At 35.0% G+C, this 18,509-nt stretch overlaps 1 protein-coding gene across 1 annotated transcript in view; it reads right to left on the bottom strand.

Moving 5' to 3' along the window:
• Sec8 (exocyst complex component secretory 8) overlaps positions 1-18,509 on the bottom strand; it is a 519,950-nt gene that overhangs the window by 346,956 nt on the left and 154,485 nt on the right. The window contains exons 9-11 of the mRNA XM_090392988.1: positions 16,298-16,452; positions 6,093-6,326; positions 5,165-5,236 (exon numbers count right to left, since the gene is read on the bottom strand). Coding sequence (XP_090249114.1) covers positions 5,165-5,236; positions 6,093-6,326; positions 16,298-16,452 — 461 coding nt within the window. The remainder of the gene's footprint in view (positions 1-5,164; positions 5,237-6,092; positions 6,327-16,297; positions 16,453-18,509) is intronic.

Genomic DNA, 18,509 nt, shown 5'->3' with positions numbered 1-18,509 from the left:
AGGCCTTCATCCAGCAGTGGACAGAAAATGGCTGAAAAGAAGAAGAAGATGGTATTCTGGAGCACAAGCTTTTAGTACAACAGGAGGTATACCAATTGGGATAGAGGATCAGATTATTGTGAAATAAGGGTGCACAGTATCTTCACTGTTATTTATCATCTATAAAAATCACATTATAAAGGATAGTGGCATTAAACATGATATCTAAATTGGCAATTTCAACTATTTACTTATGGAGAATCACTGTAAAGAACAATATGTAAGAAAGTTTTAAAAAGAATTTTCAAGTTGAGCACTTTTTTTCTGGTAAATTGCAGACTTAACTATACAAACGTTATTCCAAAAAAAATAAAACAATTCGAAAACAAGAACCAAACCTAGGAGTTTCAGTGGCAAACTCTGAAGTTGTTTGCAAGGATAGCAAAATAAAACCATCATGGTGGAAGTTAAAAAAGCAGCCTGGTAAAAGAAGAAAGCATACCAAATGGCAACAGCAAATAAGTTGGCAGATGTCCTAAAAAAATACAGAGAAAAATATGCTATGTGTAAAGGGAGATAAAACAAAAGTCATGACTTTTGCTTTGGCTACTTTTACATAACTTATAACTTTGGCAAGACTTATGACTTTAGGAAGACTTTAGCAAGAATATAGAAAATAAATATCAGGAAGATGGCAACATGTTCTAGGGGCTATAGAAAAAGTTTAGAAATGGAGAGAAGATTACTGTAAAAGGAATCAAAGATGATAAAGATAGCATAAAAACTAGAGAAAAGAATATTTTAGATGTCTACAGTAATTACCCTGAGAGATTACTAAATGAAACAAGTGGTGACAGAAAAGTATTAGAAAATATTCAAGAAGAATGCAAACAGGAGTACATATCAATATTTGAGGTAAAAAAGTCTATCAGAAACCTGAAATGTGGAAAGGCAGCTGAAGTATAATATTCAAACCAGAAAGGCTAAAATATGGAGTTATTAAACATTTTATGGTGGTTATACTGCATAATTCACAGAACCTGGCCAGGTCAAATTCCACATGATTATAATATAGCTCTCATAGTTTCCATCTATAATAAAGAAAGAAATAAAGCTTAATGTGAAAATTATAGAGGAATTAATCTACTAAGTGTTCAAGGGAAGATTTACAAAAATTCTTGAGAAGAGGATAAGAAAAAATTGAAAGAAAAAAAAAAAAACACTTGGAGAAGAATAAGCTGGGTTCAGGTCAAATAGAGGTTGTCAAGTCAGATTTTCATTTTCATTTTATAGCAAATAGTTGAGATATCATGAAAATATAACAAGAATCTGTACTTAAGTTTTGTATAGGAGAGATCCTCAGAGTAGGATGGAGGAAAATGAGACTTTTGTCTCGCCAATGGAGCAAGCCAACAACAAAGACCACGCACACAGCTGAGGTGGTGATGAGCTTATATCTGCCAGCGAGCTGCTGGCGTGTCCACACTGCTCATACAGTGCATAACATTATGTTTTTAAAAGGGCTATGCAAGTGAGTGACGGAATTAAATATGGTGTTGGACAATGAAAGAGAGAGCCAGGAGTGCACTGAGATGTCGTGATGGTCACGTCAGCATTCAACGATAGTGATTTACATTACCTTTTCGAGTAGTGTCTGCACAGTAATAAATTTAGTTTAATTCTTTATCCAAGTGTGTGCAAACAAAGTTGGAACCTGAAAGTATCTTCAGGACTGGGCTAAAGTGGTACAACACCGGGCAACTCCTTGCAAAGGTGGAGCAAGCTACCAACACTCCTATCTCAGTATCTCCCATAATGCAAAACACATCTCCTTGCAGATGTGCATAATGTTATGCATTAAGGGAAGGGCCACTACCCAGACTAGTTTTGACCTTTATTGAGGTCTCTTCAGTGGGAGCCAGGCCCAAGTGGAGATACCAAGGCAGAAGCATTAGCATGGTCATCTCCTCCTATAGGAGCTGCACCATTTTCATTAAATTACTCTGGATTTAGAAAGTTTATTGGATGTTGAAAGTTTATTTTTCACTTGGTCAGACTATAATAAATTTAGTTTAATCCTTTATCCAAGTGTGTGCAAACAAAGTTTGCGCCTGAAAGTATCTTCAGGACTGGGGTAAAGTGGTACAACACGGGGCGACTCCTTGTAAAGGTGGAGCAAGCTACCAACACTCCTATCTCAGCATCTCCCATAATGCAAAACACATCTCCTTGCAGATGTGTATAATGTTATGCATTAAGGGAAGGGCCACTGTTGCGGTTGTCTGGTGTTGTACCACTTTACCCCAGTCCTGAAAATACTTTCAGGTGCAAACTTTGTTTGCACACACTTGGATAAAGGATTAAACTAAATTTATTATAGTCTGACCAAGTGAAAAATAACCTTTCGACAGTGTCTGCACAGTGTTCACCTCCATAGCACAATGACAGTACACTGTCCCCTTTGATTGGAAAAGGCCTGAGTTCAATTCTCATTGTGATGGGAGGAATCTTTATATGGGTTTTTTTCAACTGAAGGTGAGTTAGCTGATCTCATATGGAGGTAGTAGGTTTTTTTCTCCTAGAAACTCAGGTTTTTCATCCTGCATACAGACAAGTCAGCCTTCAAAACACATGCAATTTACAGACAAAAAAAAAACTAGTGGTGGTAGTGGGCAGTAAATGCCGTTGGTATAGATAATGATGTATACATAGTCTATATTTAAGTTATAAGGCAGCAGTTAGAATTAAAGGAAACACAAAAAGATGGTTTGATGTAAAATCAGGTTTAAGGACTTAGTGCACACTATTCAACTCTCATTCATCCTCTATATGGCTTGCATAGCGAAAGAGAGTAGTAATATATTAGAATCAGAGATATTAAACTTAGCTCTTTGCTTGGGCAGATGATGTTGTACTCCTAAACACATCCAGTGCAAGTCCCCTGGATTCTCTGATTAAATTGAATAACAGAAGTAACAAATTTGATATGAAAATCAGTGACAAAAAAGACCAAAACTACAAAATCGTAGGAATACAGAACACCACAGCAGAATTCTCAATGAAGAACCTATAGAAGTAAAATATTTCAGCTATTTAAGTACAGTGTTTAGTTAAGATGGCAAGTTAAATCTAGAAATAGACAACAGAATAAGCAAAGCTGGTATGGTGGGAAGCTAGTTGAATAATTTTATATGGAATAGGAGAGAATTTAGCCTAAACACTAAACTAGTAGTGAACAAGACAGTGTTCATATCTGTTTTAAGTTATGGATCTGTGAGTGGATTAGAAATAAAGCACTTGATCAAAGATCAAGTGTTTTATTTCTAATACTTGATCAAAAGAGACTTGATAAAAGAGACCACAGATATGAATGTTCTGAGAAAAATTAGGGGCCTAAACAAATAGTAACCATAGTAGAATCATATTAAAAATTAAGACATTAGGAAGAGAGTTGACTGTTAGCATTCAAGAATGTGTAAGCAGAGCTAATCTAAGGTGATACAACCTTAGATCAAATAAACAGAATGGTAGAAGAAAGGTTAGTAAAACAGGTTTTTGGTGCCAAGAAACAAGACCTAGAGGAAGACAAAGATCTAGGTGGATTGACTCAGTCAGAAGTGCCTTAGAGGACTGAAATGTTAGATATGACAATATTGGGGTGCTGACAAGTAATAGACTAATCTGGAGGGAAACTGCTGACAGGAGATTAGCAATAATGTAACCTTAATTGTATAGTACTATCATAGTAGTCTGTACATCTCTTGAGGGTATATATCAAGAATTTGATGAGTTCATTGTTTACTTTATGCAGATGATATTACATTCTAACACCAAATGAAAGTACAACAATAGTTCTTAAGGGGATAATAATCCCCAGACAAATTTTTATTATTATTATGTGACACATCCAGGGAGTCCAAAGACTCATCTAGGGAGAGAACCTACTCTACAACTCTGTCTCCACCAACTCCACTAACGCCATCTACTGCCCACCACCACTAGAATTTCCACAGACAATAACAAACACCCATGCCCATGGTGGGATTTGAACCCACAGCCTTTTGGCTGGAGAGCGGATACGCTAACCATTCGGCCAACCAGGCCGGCTAATCTGTAAGTACTCTTGAGCAATCCAAAAAAAAAGCTCTCTATTTTTATATTGGTCATGAGTAAGTGCACACATAATACACTATTATTCAACCATGCCTATCATATGTAGCAAAGATACGGCAACAAAGTTCTGTGACATCAGAGCTCTTGAAGTATTACTACCACAGAGAGAGACCATCAGCCACTAATCAAACAGATCATAGTATGTCATAGGTAAAGACATGAAGTTAGAGAAACATAACCAAAAAATTTCTCTTTCTTGTAAAGCTAGCATGTGGACTTATACAAGCTGTACAAAAGCCTATGAATCAGCACCCAAACTTCTGGCAACCTCAATCATCTATTTTTCTGTCCCATATGACTCCCTCCATTAAACGATTTTTAAACCTTGATAAGAGCATTGACAATTTTCAATAATGACATATCACTCTTGGGAAGACTTTCTCTAACAAAACCGATACAACAGACAGAAAGATCAAAGTGATTCATGACCAGCACCTAGATGATACAAGTAAATACCAAGCTCCATAACCTTATTATCACTGCAGTGCACAATTCAACATAAGCAGTAAACCAAAAGTATAATGCCATAATCCTTGACTTCCAGAAACAGACATGGTGCTAAAGGACAACAATAACAATGACATTGAAGCATGAAATTTCAAGCCCTCCAAAAAACTGTCAGGTGCTGTCATTTCCAGACTTAAAGAAGGCTTCAGATGAGATCAATAAATTTAAGAATTTTTATCAACTAAGTTTATGGCCAAATGCCATTCTCTATGACAATCTCTAAAAAACTATAGGAGGGTCATAACCTTTCTTTATATAATAGTGTGTGGGGATGTGTCATGAGTTTTTCTTTGAAATTTATTCTATAAGTAGAGAAAAAAAAAAAGGAACAAGAGTATTATAAAAACTCACAACAACAGGTTGTGCAAACTAACTGAAAATATAATTAAAAACAGGCTTTACAAAATTTCCATTACAGCAATGGAAGGAAATGAAATTAAGACAATGTAACATATGCGTTTCTTTACAATACTGATGTTATTAGTCTATGAAACTAAATACTTACAACTGACTGAACTTTAGACCATATATCAGCCATCTGATAGAGTGCTACTTCTCCACATTCTCCATGAATATTCTAATAGAGAAAATAATTAAAAATAACACATTTAAAATCAGCAACAAACTTAAGAAAGAAACTCATACTATAATCTTCTTTCACTACGCGTTATTCCGACTTCCTATGCAGGGTCCGCATGTTACTTAGATGAAACTCATACTATAATAAAAAGCCTAAAACACTTCATTCTGACATAGTTTTATTATTATATAAAAGGACTTTATATATCCATTTATTTTTTACAACCAGATTCAAACTTTCCAGAGAGCTTATGAGAATATAACCTTCTGCACTGGAGGTACCTTGATTTGCACTACATGAAAAGCATGAACTCTGCTCAGGAGCCCACATATTTGTTGTTTATTAGTGCTTTTTGGTTTCACTGGCCTGATAGCTATTCCAAATTGTTGGATCTTATCAGAGACCAGGCCTCAACTGTAACAATCCCATGTCATATAGTTACATTTTTCATAATAATCTTTTAGTAGATGTGTATAAAATATTACAATAAAGAGCCTAAAAGGCATAGTTGGCATAGTTAAGTTACTATAAAAAAAAGATTATATACCCATTTATTTGTTATAGTTATATTTAAATTTTCTAGAGAACTTATGAGAATATAACTTTGGGCAGTGGAGTTGCTGTGGTTTACACAAGTTACAAATAAATTGATACATTATGCCCTTTTTATTATATCAAAGGCATTCTTTTTTTTTTCTTTTTTTGAATTATCCAATGATTTTCTTATCAAACATATTTTTTACCTCTTATAATAATAGCTGCTACAGCATAAAAGTAATGAACCAATATTTACGTTTTTGTTTTTTAATTTAAAAAACTTATTAATGATAATAATGCATAGCAAAAAACTTACACACTGTCGTTTCATGTTAGTCAAGACACAATAATGTGCACTTGCTACACAACGGAATTGTTCAAATACTAGTTCCAAGAGTTCTAAAAGATGAGGCTGTCCATGAGTCTGTGTCAAACTAGGAACATCATGTCCTGATACTGGAGGCACAATGATTTGAACATTGTCAAGTACCTGTTGCGAAGTTCTTCTTATTATAGCTAACAGCTCCCTCTGACTTCTTTCCTTAATTATCTGTCAAGTAATAAGAAATAAAATAAATAAGCAAAACAGTAATACTAGTTCCAAAGAGCTTACACATTAGCTAATCCCCAACTCTGTCAGCATGACATCAACACAGAGAGCTAAAAACAAAGGTTCCACTTATGTCCTCAAACAGCATACAGAGATAGCTATTATTTGATACAGTTTGAAACTATTTTATTTATTTATTTAACTATTTCATCACATCTTAAGGGAATGTTTCAGGAATATGGCAGTAGATTGGCATGCTGCTTAATAAAAGTCTTGTAGCAGCATAGGTTTCAAGCAGTGGAAGGAGGGAAAAATTGATCCACTGCATAAAGGTGGTGATAAGGCTGTAGCTCCAAATTATAGAGCAGTATATATATGGAGTTGTGATGAAGGTACTAGAGAGAGAGAAGTAGGATACAGAAACGGGATGATAACAGCAGTATTCTCTGTGGTTATCAGCATGGGTTTGTTAAGGGGAGATCATGTTTCATAACTTACTTATGTACTATAACAAGGTGACAAATATCTTGAACAGGGAAGATGCATATAACAGTGGTATACTTGGATTTTGCAAAAGCTCTTGATAGACTACCACACAACAAGCTGGTAAATAAATTGAAACAGATGGGATTGGATATAACAGACTTCTGAGTTGGATCAGTGACTGGGGCCACTAAGACAAAATATACAGTGCTGTTGCTATAGACCAGGGAGTTCCACAGATGATCTGGAAGACATGCATCACCAAATTAGTACGAGTACAGATCGGATGATTATTATGGGAGATTTCAATTATGGAGATATAGAATGGAAGAAAATAGGATTTATACACCTGCTGAGAGATAATTACTTAAGGCAGCATGTGATGAAGAGGACTAGGGATGGGAGAGTATTGGACCTGGTCATAGGATCAGAAGAGCTATCCATACCAAGGTGACAATATTGACAACAATTGGTGAAAGTGACCATGTGGTCTTGACTTTGGAGATTGTAAAACATGAGGAATATTCTATCAAGAAGGGGCATTTGTGAAACTACAAGGCAGGTGAATATGACATGCTTAGGAAGAAGCTTAAATCTGTACCATAGCATAAAACACTGCAGGATAAGGATGTTAGTAGTGCATGGGATGTAGTTAAAGGTCATCTAGAGGAAGCAATATTAAATTGTATACCTAAGGTGAGGAGGGCTAATCAGGTAGGAGTTAGATGGATGAGTAATATCATTAAGCATGAGCTGCAGAAGAATAAAATGTTGTGTAGGGTATATAAGGAGAAAGGTGACCAACAAACTCATGAACAGTACGAGGCTTAGGCAAGAAAAGTGACCAGCATGGCAAGGAAGACAAAATCAGATTATAGATTATGAAAAGAATCTAGCCAAGCAAGTCAAAGGAAATCCCAAAAAGAGTTCTTTCGTTATATGGCAAGTAAGAGGAAGAATGACTATGGAGGATTAACCTTAATGAGTGATGATGGTGGTCATGAGAAGACAGAAGCAGATAAAATAGTTGAGTTACTGAGTGACCAATTTGCAAGAATATATCATCCTAGTGAGGTTACTGCTTTAACCTATGTGACAGACATTAATGTGGGAACAGAGGTGGATGAATTGGAGGTTCTTAGGATATTGCAGCATCTCAATGTAAATACAGCTGTGGGATTAGATGCGATATCAACAAGCGTTTTGCAAAAATGTGCAAGGGAACTGGTAATGCCTTTAACTAGGCTGTTTAATTTAAGTCTCAGCTCTGGTAGTGTTTCAAGGGAGTGGAAAGAGGGCAAAATAATTCCTTTGCATAAGGAAGTTTCAAATTAGAACAAATGGGGATGGATATAACACTGGTTAAGGATAAGAGGATGGCTGCTGGAGATAACAAAATGTGGTATATAGAGGGGGCAGAATCGAGGCGAAAACAGGTGACTAGTGGTGTGCCACAAAGTTCAGTGCTGGGACCATTGCTGTTTAATTGTATATAAATGATATAGGAAATAAACTGAAAGGATATATTCAGTTGTTTGTTGATGATGTGAAATTAGATACAGTAATAGTTAATCAAGGTAATGTGGAGAGCTTGCAGGCTGATTTAAATAGGCTGTCAGTATGGGAAAAAGTTAATGGGTGTCAGTTTAATGTTGAGAAATGTATTTGGGATAAATAGATTACAAATCGTTTATCACATTGATAGCACTGTACTCCAGGAAACAGATGAAGCTAGAGATTTAGGGTGGTGGTAGACAGAGAGTTAAAGTTTAGAGGACATATTGCTGAGGTTTCTAAGGTAGCCCATAAGATTACTTGGCTACTGAAGAACACATTAACTAGTAGAGATAAGGAAGTTGTCATTCCTCTTTTATAAGGCATTCATATGCCCACATCTATATTACTGTGGTCAAGTCTGGTCCCCTGTGTTTCTTGGGGGATGAGGAAGTGGTGAAGAGTATTCAGAGGCGAGTGACACCAAGATGGTGAGTGGCCTGTGGAATGTTCCCTATGAGGATAGATTGAGTGTGTGTGGATTGCAGAAGTTGGTTGACAGGAGAAAAAAAGATTGGATATGATAGAAACATTTAAGTTGCTTAAAGCATTTTATAGGATGATACAGGGGAAATGTTTCAGCATTTGGCTAGAGGGACCAGAACATGGGATTATCCCTGGAAGTTGAATAAAGGTTAGTAGAAGTAGAGGTGTGAGGACTAGATTTTTTTCTCGGAAAGTGGTGAATGAGTGGAATAGGTTGCCAGAGTCAGTCATGAGTGATTTGTCTGTAAATGAGTTCAAGGAGAGGTATGGTAGATTGTGTGGATAGAGTGGATATCTCGCAATGAGTCTTCAGACTCCAAGGAGATGTCCATATAATAATAATAACAATTACTTCATATTAAGGTCATCATCTGGAGTATACACACATATATATATATATATATATATACACAAAGACAAATTACATTACATTTCTAACAGTAAGCCAAAGTGACAATGATTTGACCAATCATCATTCCCTGACTTGACCTCTAGTGAAGAACAAAAAAAAAAAAAAAAAACTAACTACATCAAAGCTATATTCTCTTTATAACATCATCCAAGAACAAATTCATATAGACAGTTTTAATACAGCAAAGTGGTGACCTAATCCATAATAAAACACGTTATATTAGAGTTATGATCCTAGATTGCTTACAGTCCTAATTATAATAAACACTTAGATATTAAACACAAATTTAATATGCCATTTATATTCCTTTTTTCTAATAGGAATTGTACATCCTGTTTCACCTATATAGTTGAATCGACAAATTACAGGTGTATTGAACACAGTATACTCCAGGGTGGGCCAGTGGTGTGGATCCTAGGATGAGTTGAATAAGGTTTTAATTTTGCAGGAGCTATAAAGGTAGCATTAAGGTTGTATTTCTGTAGTACAGGTAGTTCTCGATTTGCGAATTTTTATCTTTATGAATTTTTGGATTAGAATTTTTATTTTAAGCTGTATGCGGCGAAGGCGATTAGGGGCATGTACGGGAATTACACAGTAGGTAATGATCAGTTAGAACAATCCTCAGTTACTCATGAGCCTTGGCGACGCGAGTGTGTTATTCAAGTTTTCAATTACATCTGATTTTATTAATGAAATTATTACCAGCCATCAAGCGGGTAGCAATGTTAAAGCTTTCTGGGAAATTTTCTCTTGCTGCTTCTAAAGTTTGCACCATTTTAAAGGATAAAGAAAAATATTTGAAAGAAGTAAAAAAACACGCAATCTATGCAGCCTATATAGTTACGTAATAAAGAAATGGACAGTATAATTCCTCATATGGAAAAACTGTTAACTGCTTGGATAAGTGACCAAACTCAACGATTAAACATGCCTATTACCTATGCAACAATTTGTACTAAACCATTAGCGATTTTTAAAATGATGCTGAAAGACCAAAAAGGGGATGACTGCAAAGAGACTTTTGCTGCAAGTAAGTTGGTGATTTGACTGCTATAAAAGGTGAACTGGTTGGCATAACATTAAAGTACAAGGTGAACCAGCAAATGCCGAGAGTGAGGCTGCAAAATCTGAAAAACCAGTTGCAAATGGAAGTTTCGGAAGGTGATGTTAATGAGCTGCTTCAATCTCACACTATGGAACTCTCAGCCAATGATCTCCTTGAATTAGAGGAACAAGAAAGAAAATGAAGAAGGAAAAAGACAAAGAAGATAACAAATATAAGCTCCAACTCAGTTTTTCACTTTAAAAGGACTAGAAGAAGCATTTAACCTTCTCGAAAAAGCTCAAGCAATCATTCAACCAGATGATTCAGACTGAACGATTTAAGAAATTTTCCCACAAAATGAATAATGCTTCTGCTTGCTATCAAGCTATTTTAAATGAAAAGAAGTGAAAGTCAATGAATCAGATGATACTCAAGGTCTTCTTTGAAAGAAAAAAAAAAGATGCACCAAAGCTTCCTAATATAATTCCCTCGACGGCTACCAATTCACCCGGTAACATAGAAATGAGCTAATTTTTTTTCAGAGAATCTTTTTTAATATAAAATTTTGCTTATGTTATTTTTTAAATATGTAAATCTTTGGTCAGTAAAATCTTTTATCATTAATATTCATTTTATATATTCCTTCTTATGAACGTATCCTCACTTTTAGAGTTATTTCTAAGGAAAATAAACTCCTGCTTTATGAATTCCCAATTTACAAACGGTAGCCAGGAACCAATTAATTTGTAAAGACGGGAACTACCTGTATTCTGTTTATTTTATCAGATATACCTTTAATGTATGGAATGGCTACAGTTTTATCGTAATATAATTTTTGTTTTTAAGTTGAGTCTTGTGAACAATTTTGTTGATAGTATTTTGGCTGTACACATTTTTCAGAAAGGTATTGTTGATAATTCATGTTTACTTGCTTGTTCACTGGAGCAAATGTTCAAAGCCTTGTTTTTTAGTGTGTTAATGACACCTAGTTTTTGTCTTGGGTAGGTAGGAGTTTATGTGTATATATTGGCCAGTATGTGTAGACTTATGGTAAACAGTGAAGGAAAGACTGCTGGAAGGAAGACGTGTATCTAGATGAGTTCTGACTTTAGTTTCAATTGTGAATTGTATGTGTTTGTGTTGTTTATTTAGGTGGCTTTTGTCTAATGTCTGGTGGCCATGGGACAGATAACAAAAATATCATCAATGTATCTAAGCAAGACTTTGAGTTTTCAAGTAGAGGAATTTAGAGTATGTTGCTAAAAGTTTCCATTTAAAAGTTAACAATTGGGGGCAAGGGGGGGGGGGGTAGATAGCGATGAGCCCATAGATGTGCCTTCTTTTTGCAGGTAAAAAGTATTTTGGCACACAAAATAGTCAGAGCATAGTATAGTACATGGGCAAAGAGTGCTGTGTTATCCAGAGGGAATTTGTCTGTAAAAGAAGAATTGTATTATTGATTGGGACATTCTTGAAAAAGGCAGAGATGCCAAAACTGACTAATAAATCACTTTTTTCTTGTGTGATATCTTTACTTTTGTTTACAAAGTGTTGTGTGTTTTTAATAAAGGAGGTGAAATGACCTACCAACTCCTTGAGTGTTGATGCTAGTTTCTTGGCTAGATGATAATTGGGGCTGTCGATACCTTCAACTATCGGCCCAACAGTACGTTCTGCTTGTGAATCTTGGGTAAACCATAAATTCTCGGGGAACGAGCATAGCACGTAAGTAGTTTTTTTAACTGTGTCCGTGGGCCAGGATGTAACTGATTTAAGTAATTTTTCTGTTTTCTTCTTAATCCTATTAGTTGGATTATAGTTTACAAGTTGATAGGTGCTGTTGTCTGAGACTAATTGATTCATATTTTTTTTCAGGTCGTTCGGTTTAAAATAACATTGCCACTGTCTTTATCAGCTCTAGTGATTAACATGTTCTGATTTGCTTTTAAAGATTTCACAGCTGCCAATTCAGATTTGGTTTAGGTTACTAGTTATTGATTTAATATTATTTTAAATGTTCAAGGTTTCTAATCATATTTTATCAGCAATGGCAGTTGGGAGAAATGTTATGTTTCTTTCAATATAGTATATAAAATCCAATTTGTTAACTGTCCTGGGTGCCCCAGCAAAGTTTAAGCCTTTACTAAGCAGCAAGAGTTCATTATTCTTCAGAGCATGGCTAGAAAGGTCAATCACATGACTGTTCATTGAAGGCAGTTAGAAGCTCCTGTTATCACTTAATTCTGGTTGGTTGTTGTTATCATTTCTTGTTAATAGTTGGGTGTTCTTGTTATCACTGATTTGTGGTTGGCTGTTTACATTCAGTGACGAGAAATTTAAATTTGTCCACTGTTGTAGATGTGTATGTTGTCTTCGTATGTCTTGTGTTTGTGTATATATATATATATATATATATATATATATATATATATACTCCAAATGATAACCTTAATGTGAAGGACGAAACATTGGGAAATTAAAGTAATTATTTGTAACATGGTTGTAGTCTCCATAATTTTACTAAAATGAATGCAATTAAGAGATGCATCATTCTATGACTGTATGCGATAATTCTCTTATTTGTTCTCTGTGTGTTCTTAACACTGTATTCACATGCAGCGTTAAACCACTGTGTGTGAACACAGTGGCTTAATAGCCACTTTGTTCACACACAGCCACTTTGTTCACGCTTAATAGCCACTTTTCATATGATTTATTTATATTTTTTGTAGACTGTTTAACTTCCTATATCCACCATGGAGTTCTTATTCCTATTTCAAATTCTTTGCATTGCCCTTGTATCAGACCATTCTAATTCATTGCTATCAATGATAACATAAATCAATAACTTTCTTGTTTTTATGTCACTCCAAATGAATTTATGCACAACTTTAGGTTGAAAAATTTGTTATTAATGACTGTTCCATATTCTCAGCAAAAATTTAGCAGATACTTGCTAAAAATATTCCTTTATGTTTCCCCTATTTTTTTTGCATGGAGCCATAGGCTTTAAGCAAGTCTGATTATTCAATCAGCACACTTAATATACTTTATTTTGTATTACTGTGGTGCTGTTGGCAATTAAATGATGCTCCAGTTACTAATGGCTACTACTGGCTGCCATTGTCTATATTTTCTGTGATAGACTGAATGATTCAAAGTGGTTTCAATGATCAATTTACTCAATGCATTAACTTCTTTGAGAAAAAAGAGATACGATTATGAGAAAGTATAACTTTCCTATTTTAGAAAAGTATTTCTGCTTCTATTCTTTTGTGAGAAAGATGTGGACTTACTCCTTCCTTATTTGCAACTACATGTTTTTAGATTTCCTATGTGATCTTTTACCTTGACAAATAATTATGACACAGAAAGCAGGCATAAATAATAACAACAAAAACATTAAAAAAAATAAAAATAAAACATATGTACATGGTCATTCATCAAAGATAAAGCTAATAGGAGCTTGTAGTTTAGTTACAGACATACAAAGCTTACAATACTGCATTCATATATGAATACAGATTTTTTTTTTTTTTTTTGATCATTCACTATGAATGATCATTCACTTGACAAATAATTATGATACAGAAAGGAGCCATAAATAACAACAACAAAAACATACAAAATTAAGACAAATAAAAATTTAAAAAAAAAAAAAACCTATGTACATGGTCATTCATCAAAGATAAAGCTAATAGGAGCTTGTAGTTTAGTTACAAATATATAAGGCTTACAATACTATATTTATATATGAATACAGATTTTTTTTTTTTTTTGATCATTCACTATTAGCAAATTTTCACTATAACAGGTGATTAGCAGGATGCATCAAGCATTATCCAACTTTTTTGGATAATGCTTGATGATATTGCATTTATTAGGCTATATTTCTTCAATTCCCCTTAGCGACATATTAGACAATAAAGGATTTTATTATTATTATTATTTCGGGCAACTCCAAGGAGTCAACAGACTCATCGAGGGAGGCCCTAACAACATGTCAAGAGCAACTATTTGACATTCACACAGTATCTACCATACCTCGCCTTGAACTCATTCACAGTCATAGCACCCACAACAGACTCTGGCAGCCTATTCCACTCATTCACCACTCTCCAAGTAAAAAACCTAGCTCTAACACCCTTGCTAACCACATTCTTGCCCAGCTTCCATGTATGGCCCCTAGTCCTCCCACCACCATTCCTATTCTCAAAAATATCTTCTGGATTAATCTTATAGAAACCCTTCAGTAATTTGAATGTGTCAATCATATTACCCCTTTTCTGCCTATCAACCAATTTTTGCAACCTACAAATCTTCAACCTGTTCTCATAAGGTTCATTCCATAGACCTGTTATCATCTTGGTCACTCATCTCTGGATCCTCTCCACCTCCTCCCCATCAAGAAGAAACCCTGGCACCCATATCTGGGCACAGTAGTCTAGATGGGGTCTTATCAAGGCTCAATACAGAGGAACAATAACTTGTTTGTCTCTGCTTGTTAAAGTATTTTTCAGCAACCAAGTGATTTGATGAGCTGATTTAGCCACTTTTGCGATGTGCCCCCCTAAACTTCAACTCCCTATCCACCAACACTCCGTACTCCAGGAGATTGATGAGACCAGGGATTTGTCCCTGGTCTCATCAATCTCCTGGAGTACGGTTCCACCAATGTGATATACTGCTGCTAATCTTTTCACCCCCAAAATGCATAACCGTACACTTTGCCACATTAAATTGACATCCATTTTTCTTAGCTCAGTCCTCCAAACAATCCAAATCATCTTGCAAAATTTTGACATCCTGTGCACTCACAATTGCTCAACCCAACTTTGCATAATCAGCAAACAAGTGAACACTTCCTCTCAGATCCTTTCCTATATCGTTAATGAACAAATTGAAAAGTAGTGGTCCAAGAACAGAACCCTGTGGCACACCACTAGTCACAAACCATCTTTTGGACTCTACTCCTGAATAAACCACTCTCCTATCCATCTCACCAAGGATGGCAGACTTTCTGACTTGCCACAAACTTCTATATTCCCCTGATACCAATGATCCATTAGGGACCAAATAAAAGCACAACATAATTAATTTCACCTGATGTTATGATTCAAAGCTAATACATTTTTATAAATACAGTATGCTATAGTTATATTTTTATGATCTACAGTTTGTCATTGTGAGAGTGAACCTACATTCTGCTGTCACTGTTGCAAACACTGTTATAAAACAACTAGATCACTATAACACACGAACTGCCAAAAAACTGACAATTAAAGCTACGTGAGTACAATATTATACTAAAAGATAATAAATTTAGTTTAATCCTTTATCCAAGTGTGAGCAAACAAAGTTTGCACCTGAAAATATCTTCAGGACTGGGATAAGATAGTACAACACCGGGCAACTCGTAGCAAAGGTGGACCAAGCTAACATAACTCCAATCTTAGTTTCTCCCATAATGCAAAACACATTTCCTTGCAGATATATATAATGTTATGCATTAAGGGAGGGGCCACTACCCAGACTAGTTTCGACCTTTAGTGAGATCTCTTCAGTGGTCTTTAGCTTGCAAGTTAGCTTGGTCCACCTTTGCTATGAGTTGCCCGGTGTTGTACTACCTTACCCCAGTCCTGAAGATATTTTCAGGTGCAAACTTTGTTTGCTCACACTTGAATAAAGGATTAAACTAAATTTATTACAGTCTAACCAAGCGAAAAATAAACTTTCAATATACTAAAAGATATTCATTATAGCCAATTATCAAGTATAACTATTTCTAGTCCCTACAAATTTGCTATAGCAAGAGTTAATTATTATTACTTTTTATTATTATTATTATTCGTGACATCTCCAAGGAGTCCCAAGACTCATCACAGGAGGAATGTATCTTAAAATGCAAATGTTTAATAATGAGTTAAACGTGAGCAAAAAGATAAGAAATATTCCTTGCATAAAATTTTTATGAAAAATTCTACATACCTCAACAGTTTCTGGAATCTTATTTAATAAAGCTAAACATTTCACTAAAATTGCACAAAAGTTAAGACTATTTTCTTCAGGATCTATGGCAGTCACATCTTCAACTATAGACTGATTAACTGTTTCTCCATTTCCTTCCAAACTAAGAGGAATTTCTGTCATTAAGAAAATTAACATAAATTTCAAAATGAACATAAACTGAAGCTTTTCAATAACAAAAAAAGTTTGTTTATATAAGCATTTTATTTGCAATTCTATACTATATGATAACCTTCAAGTTTGTGGTCTAGGAGCAGTAAATAACTTTTACTAATAGAAGAAATATAATAGTAAACAAAAATATTTTAAAAAATTATTAAAAACAGAGAATGATAGCATAAAATAAATGATACATACATATCCACATATATTTAAGTTTTTTTTTTTTTTTATTACTATTATCCTCACAAGTACAAATATTCATCTTTGGAAATATCTACCAAAAAAATCCAGTGTATCCCCCCCCTACACACACTTATCCATTGTTTCTGTACTTGTTGATTGGATTTTAATGGTATAGATGCGAACACAGATTGATAAGAAAATAACTATTTATTAATTTAAATGCTAATATTTCGCTGGTATTATATCCAGCATCTTCAGAGCACACAAACACAGTTTGTTAGAGAAGCAAGATAACTGCAATCCGGTATAACAGTGGAACTAGTATGAGTAATTGTAGCATGCAACACAAAGACTAAAGTCCTAATTAGGTGCCATCTAAATTAAATTAAAAAACAGATATTAATTTGGTCTTAGGATGACTGTCTTCCAAATCTTTGGCAGGTTTGAGAGTGGCTGTGTTGATAGCTAGCTTTTCCAGATGTTCTATATAGAAGTTGGCTAAGGGGGGAGAAAGGGGGGGATCTCATAGCTGTCCCATCTAATTGTTTGTATATTTTCCCTTTCCATGTAAAATAACCTGTCTGTACTATGAATTTAAATAGCTGAAATATATCAGGAGGAAATTGTGAATTTAGTAAGTTCCGAGTTTGAGTTAATTGTGCATTTGTGAATAATGAGGTGATATCAAAACTCACCATTAAGTCTGAACCTTTTAAGGTGTGGTTTTCTAAAATACTTTTTAGGTGGGTAGAATTTTTAACAAAAGAGGGAGAATTGTTTGTGTAAGTGGTTTGGCTAAATGTTTAGCGAGTTTATATGTGGGACTGTTTATGCTATCTACAATAGAGTGTAAAGGTGTACCTTGTTTGTGAATTTTTGGATCTCCATATATCCTGGGTGTTTTAACGTGAAAGGGTTTGAGTTTGTTGACTGTTTCTTTCAGCTAGGAAGTGACTTTGTTTAATAACTTGCACACCTTATTCTTTTGTGAGTTGGTGGGATCTTGATCTATATTTTGATATGTTGACTGGTCTTAGAGAAGTGTGCATGCATTTTGCTTTCATATTCTGTTGTATCCATCACTACAGTTGCATTTCCTTTGTCCAATTTGGTTATGGTAATGTGATTATTATTGCATAGCTCTTTTAGAGCCATAATTTCTTTATGTTGGATATTATTTTTGGGAGGCTTAGAATGGATTAGGATGTTGGCCACATCTAACCAAATATTATTGGCTATTGCTGGAGGCAGGTCGCATATCCCACATTCAATGGAAGCCATTATTTTGGCTTTTGGAACTTCTTTAGGAGTAACGGCAAAATTGTGTTCCTGACTTAACCCACTCGTGGCTTCTTTGGTTAAGGTTACCGACGATAAGTTCCCAACGATGCCATCTTGATGTAACTGCGGCTGCTGCGTAGCAATATGTTGTTGGAGGATTTCAAATTTCTTTTGGTGCTGGTTTTTAACTTTTGTTTCTATACTTATCATACTCTCTCACTGCATTCTATACTGTGCAAAAATTCACGTCTTGCATCCTTTTAGGACTTTGAGAAAGGGGCCCTCATACAGAAGATATTATTGTGAATAATCTCTTCTAAATCAACTGAATAAAACTCCTCATTACTTATATGTGCCTTTATCATGTCATCCCTCTTCCTTCTTGCTACCATATGCTGCAATCTGTCTTCACACCCAATGTCTTCAGACCCAACACTATCCTAATCACTCCTTCTCTAAATTCTTTCAAAATCTCTGCAATCTATCTTCACACCCAATATTCAGAGACCCAACACTATCCTAGTCACTCCTTCTAAATTCTTTTCAA

The sequence above is a fragment of the Typopeltis vanoorti genome, chromosome 5, assembly GCF_054136105.1.
Source record: "Typopeltis vanoorti isolate ZY-2024b chromosome 5, IOZ_Tvanoo_1.0, whole genome shotgun sequence".
In the NCBI taxonomy this organism is placed as follows: Eukaryota; Metazoa; Arthropoda; class Arachnida; order Uropygi; family Thelyphonidae; genus Typopeltis; species Typopeltis vanoorti.
This window is presented reverse-complemented; position numbering and strand designations above follow the sequence as displayed.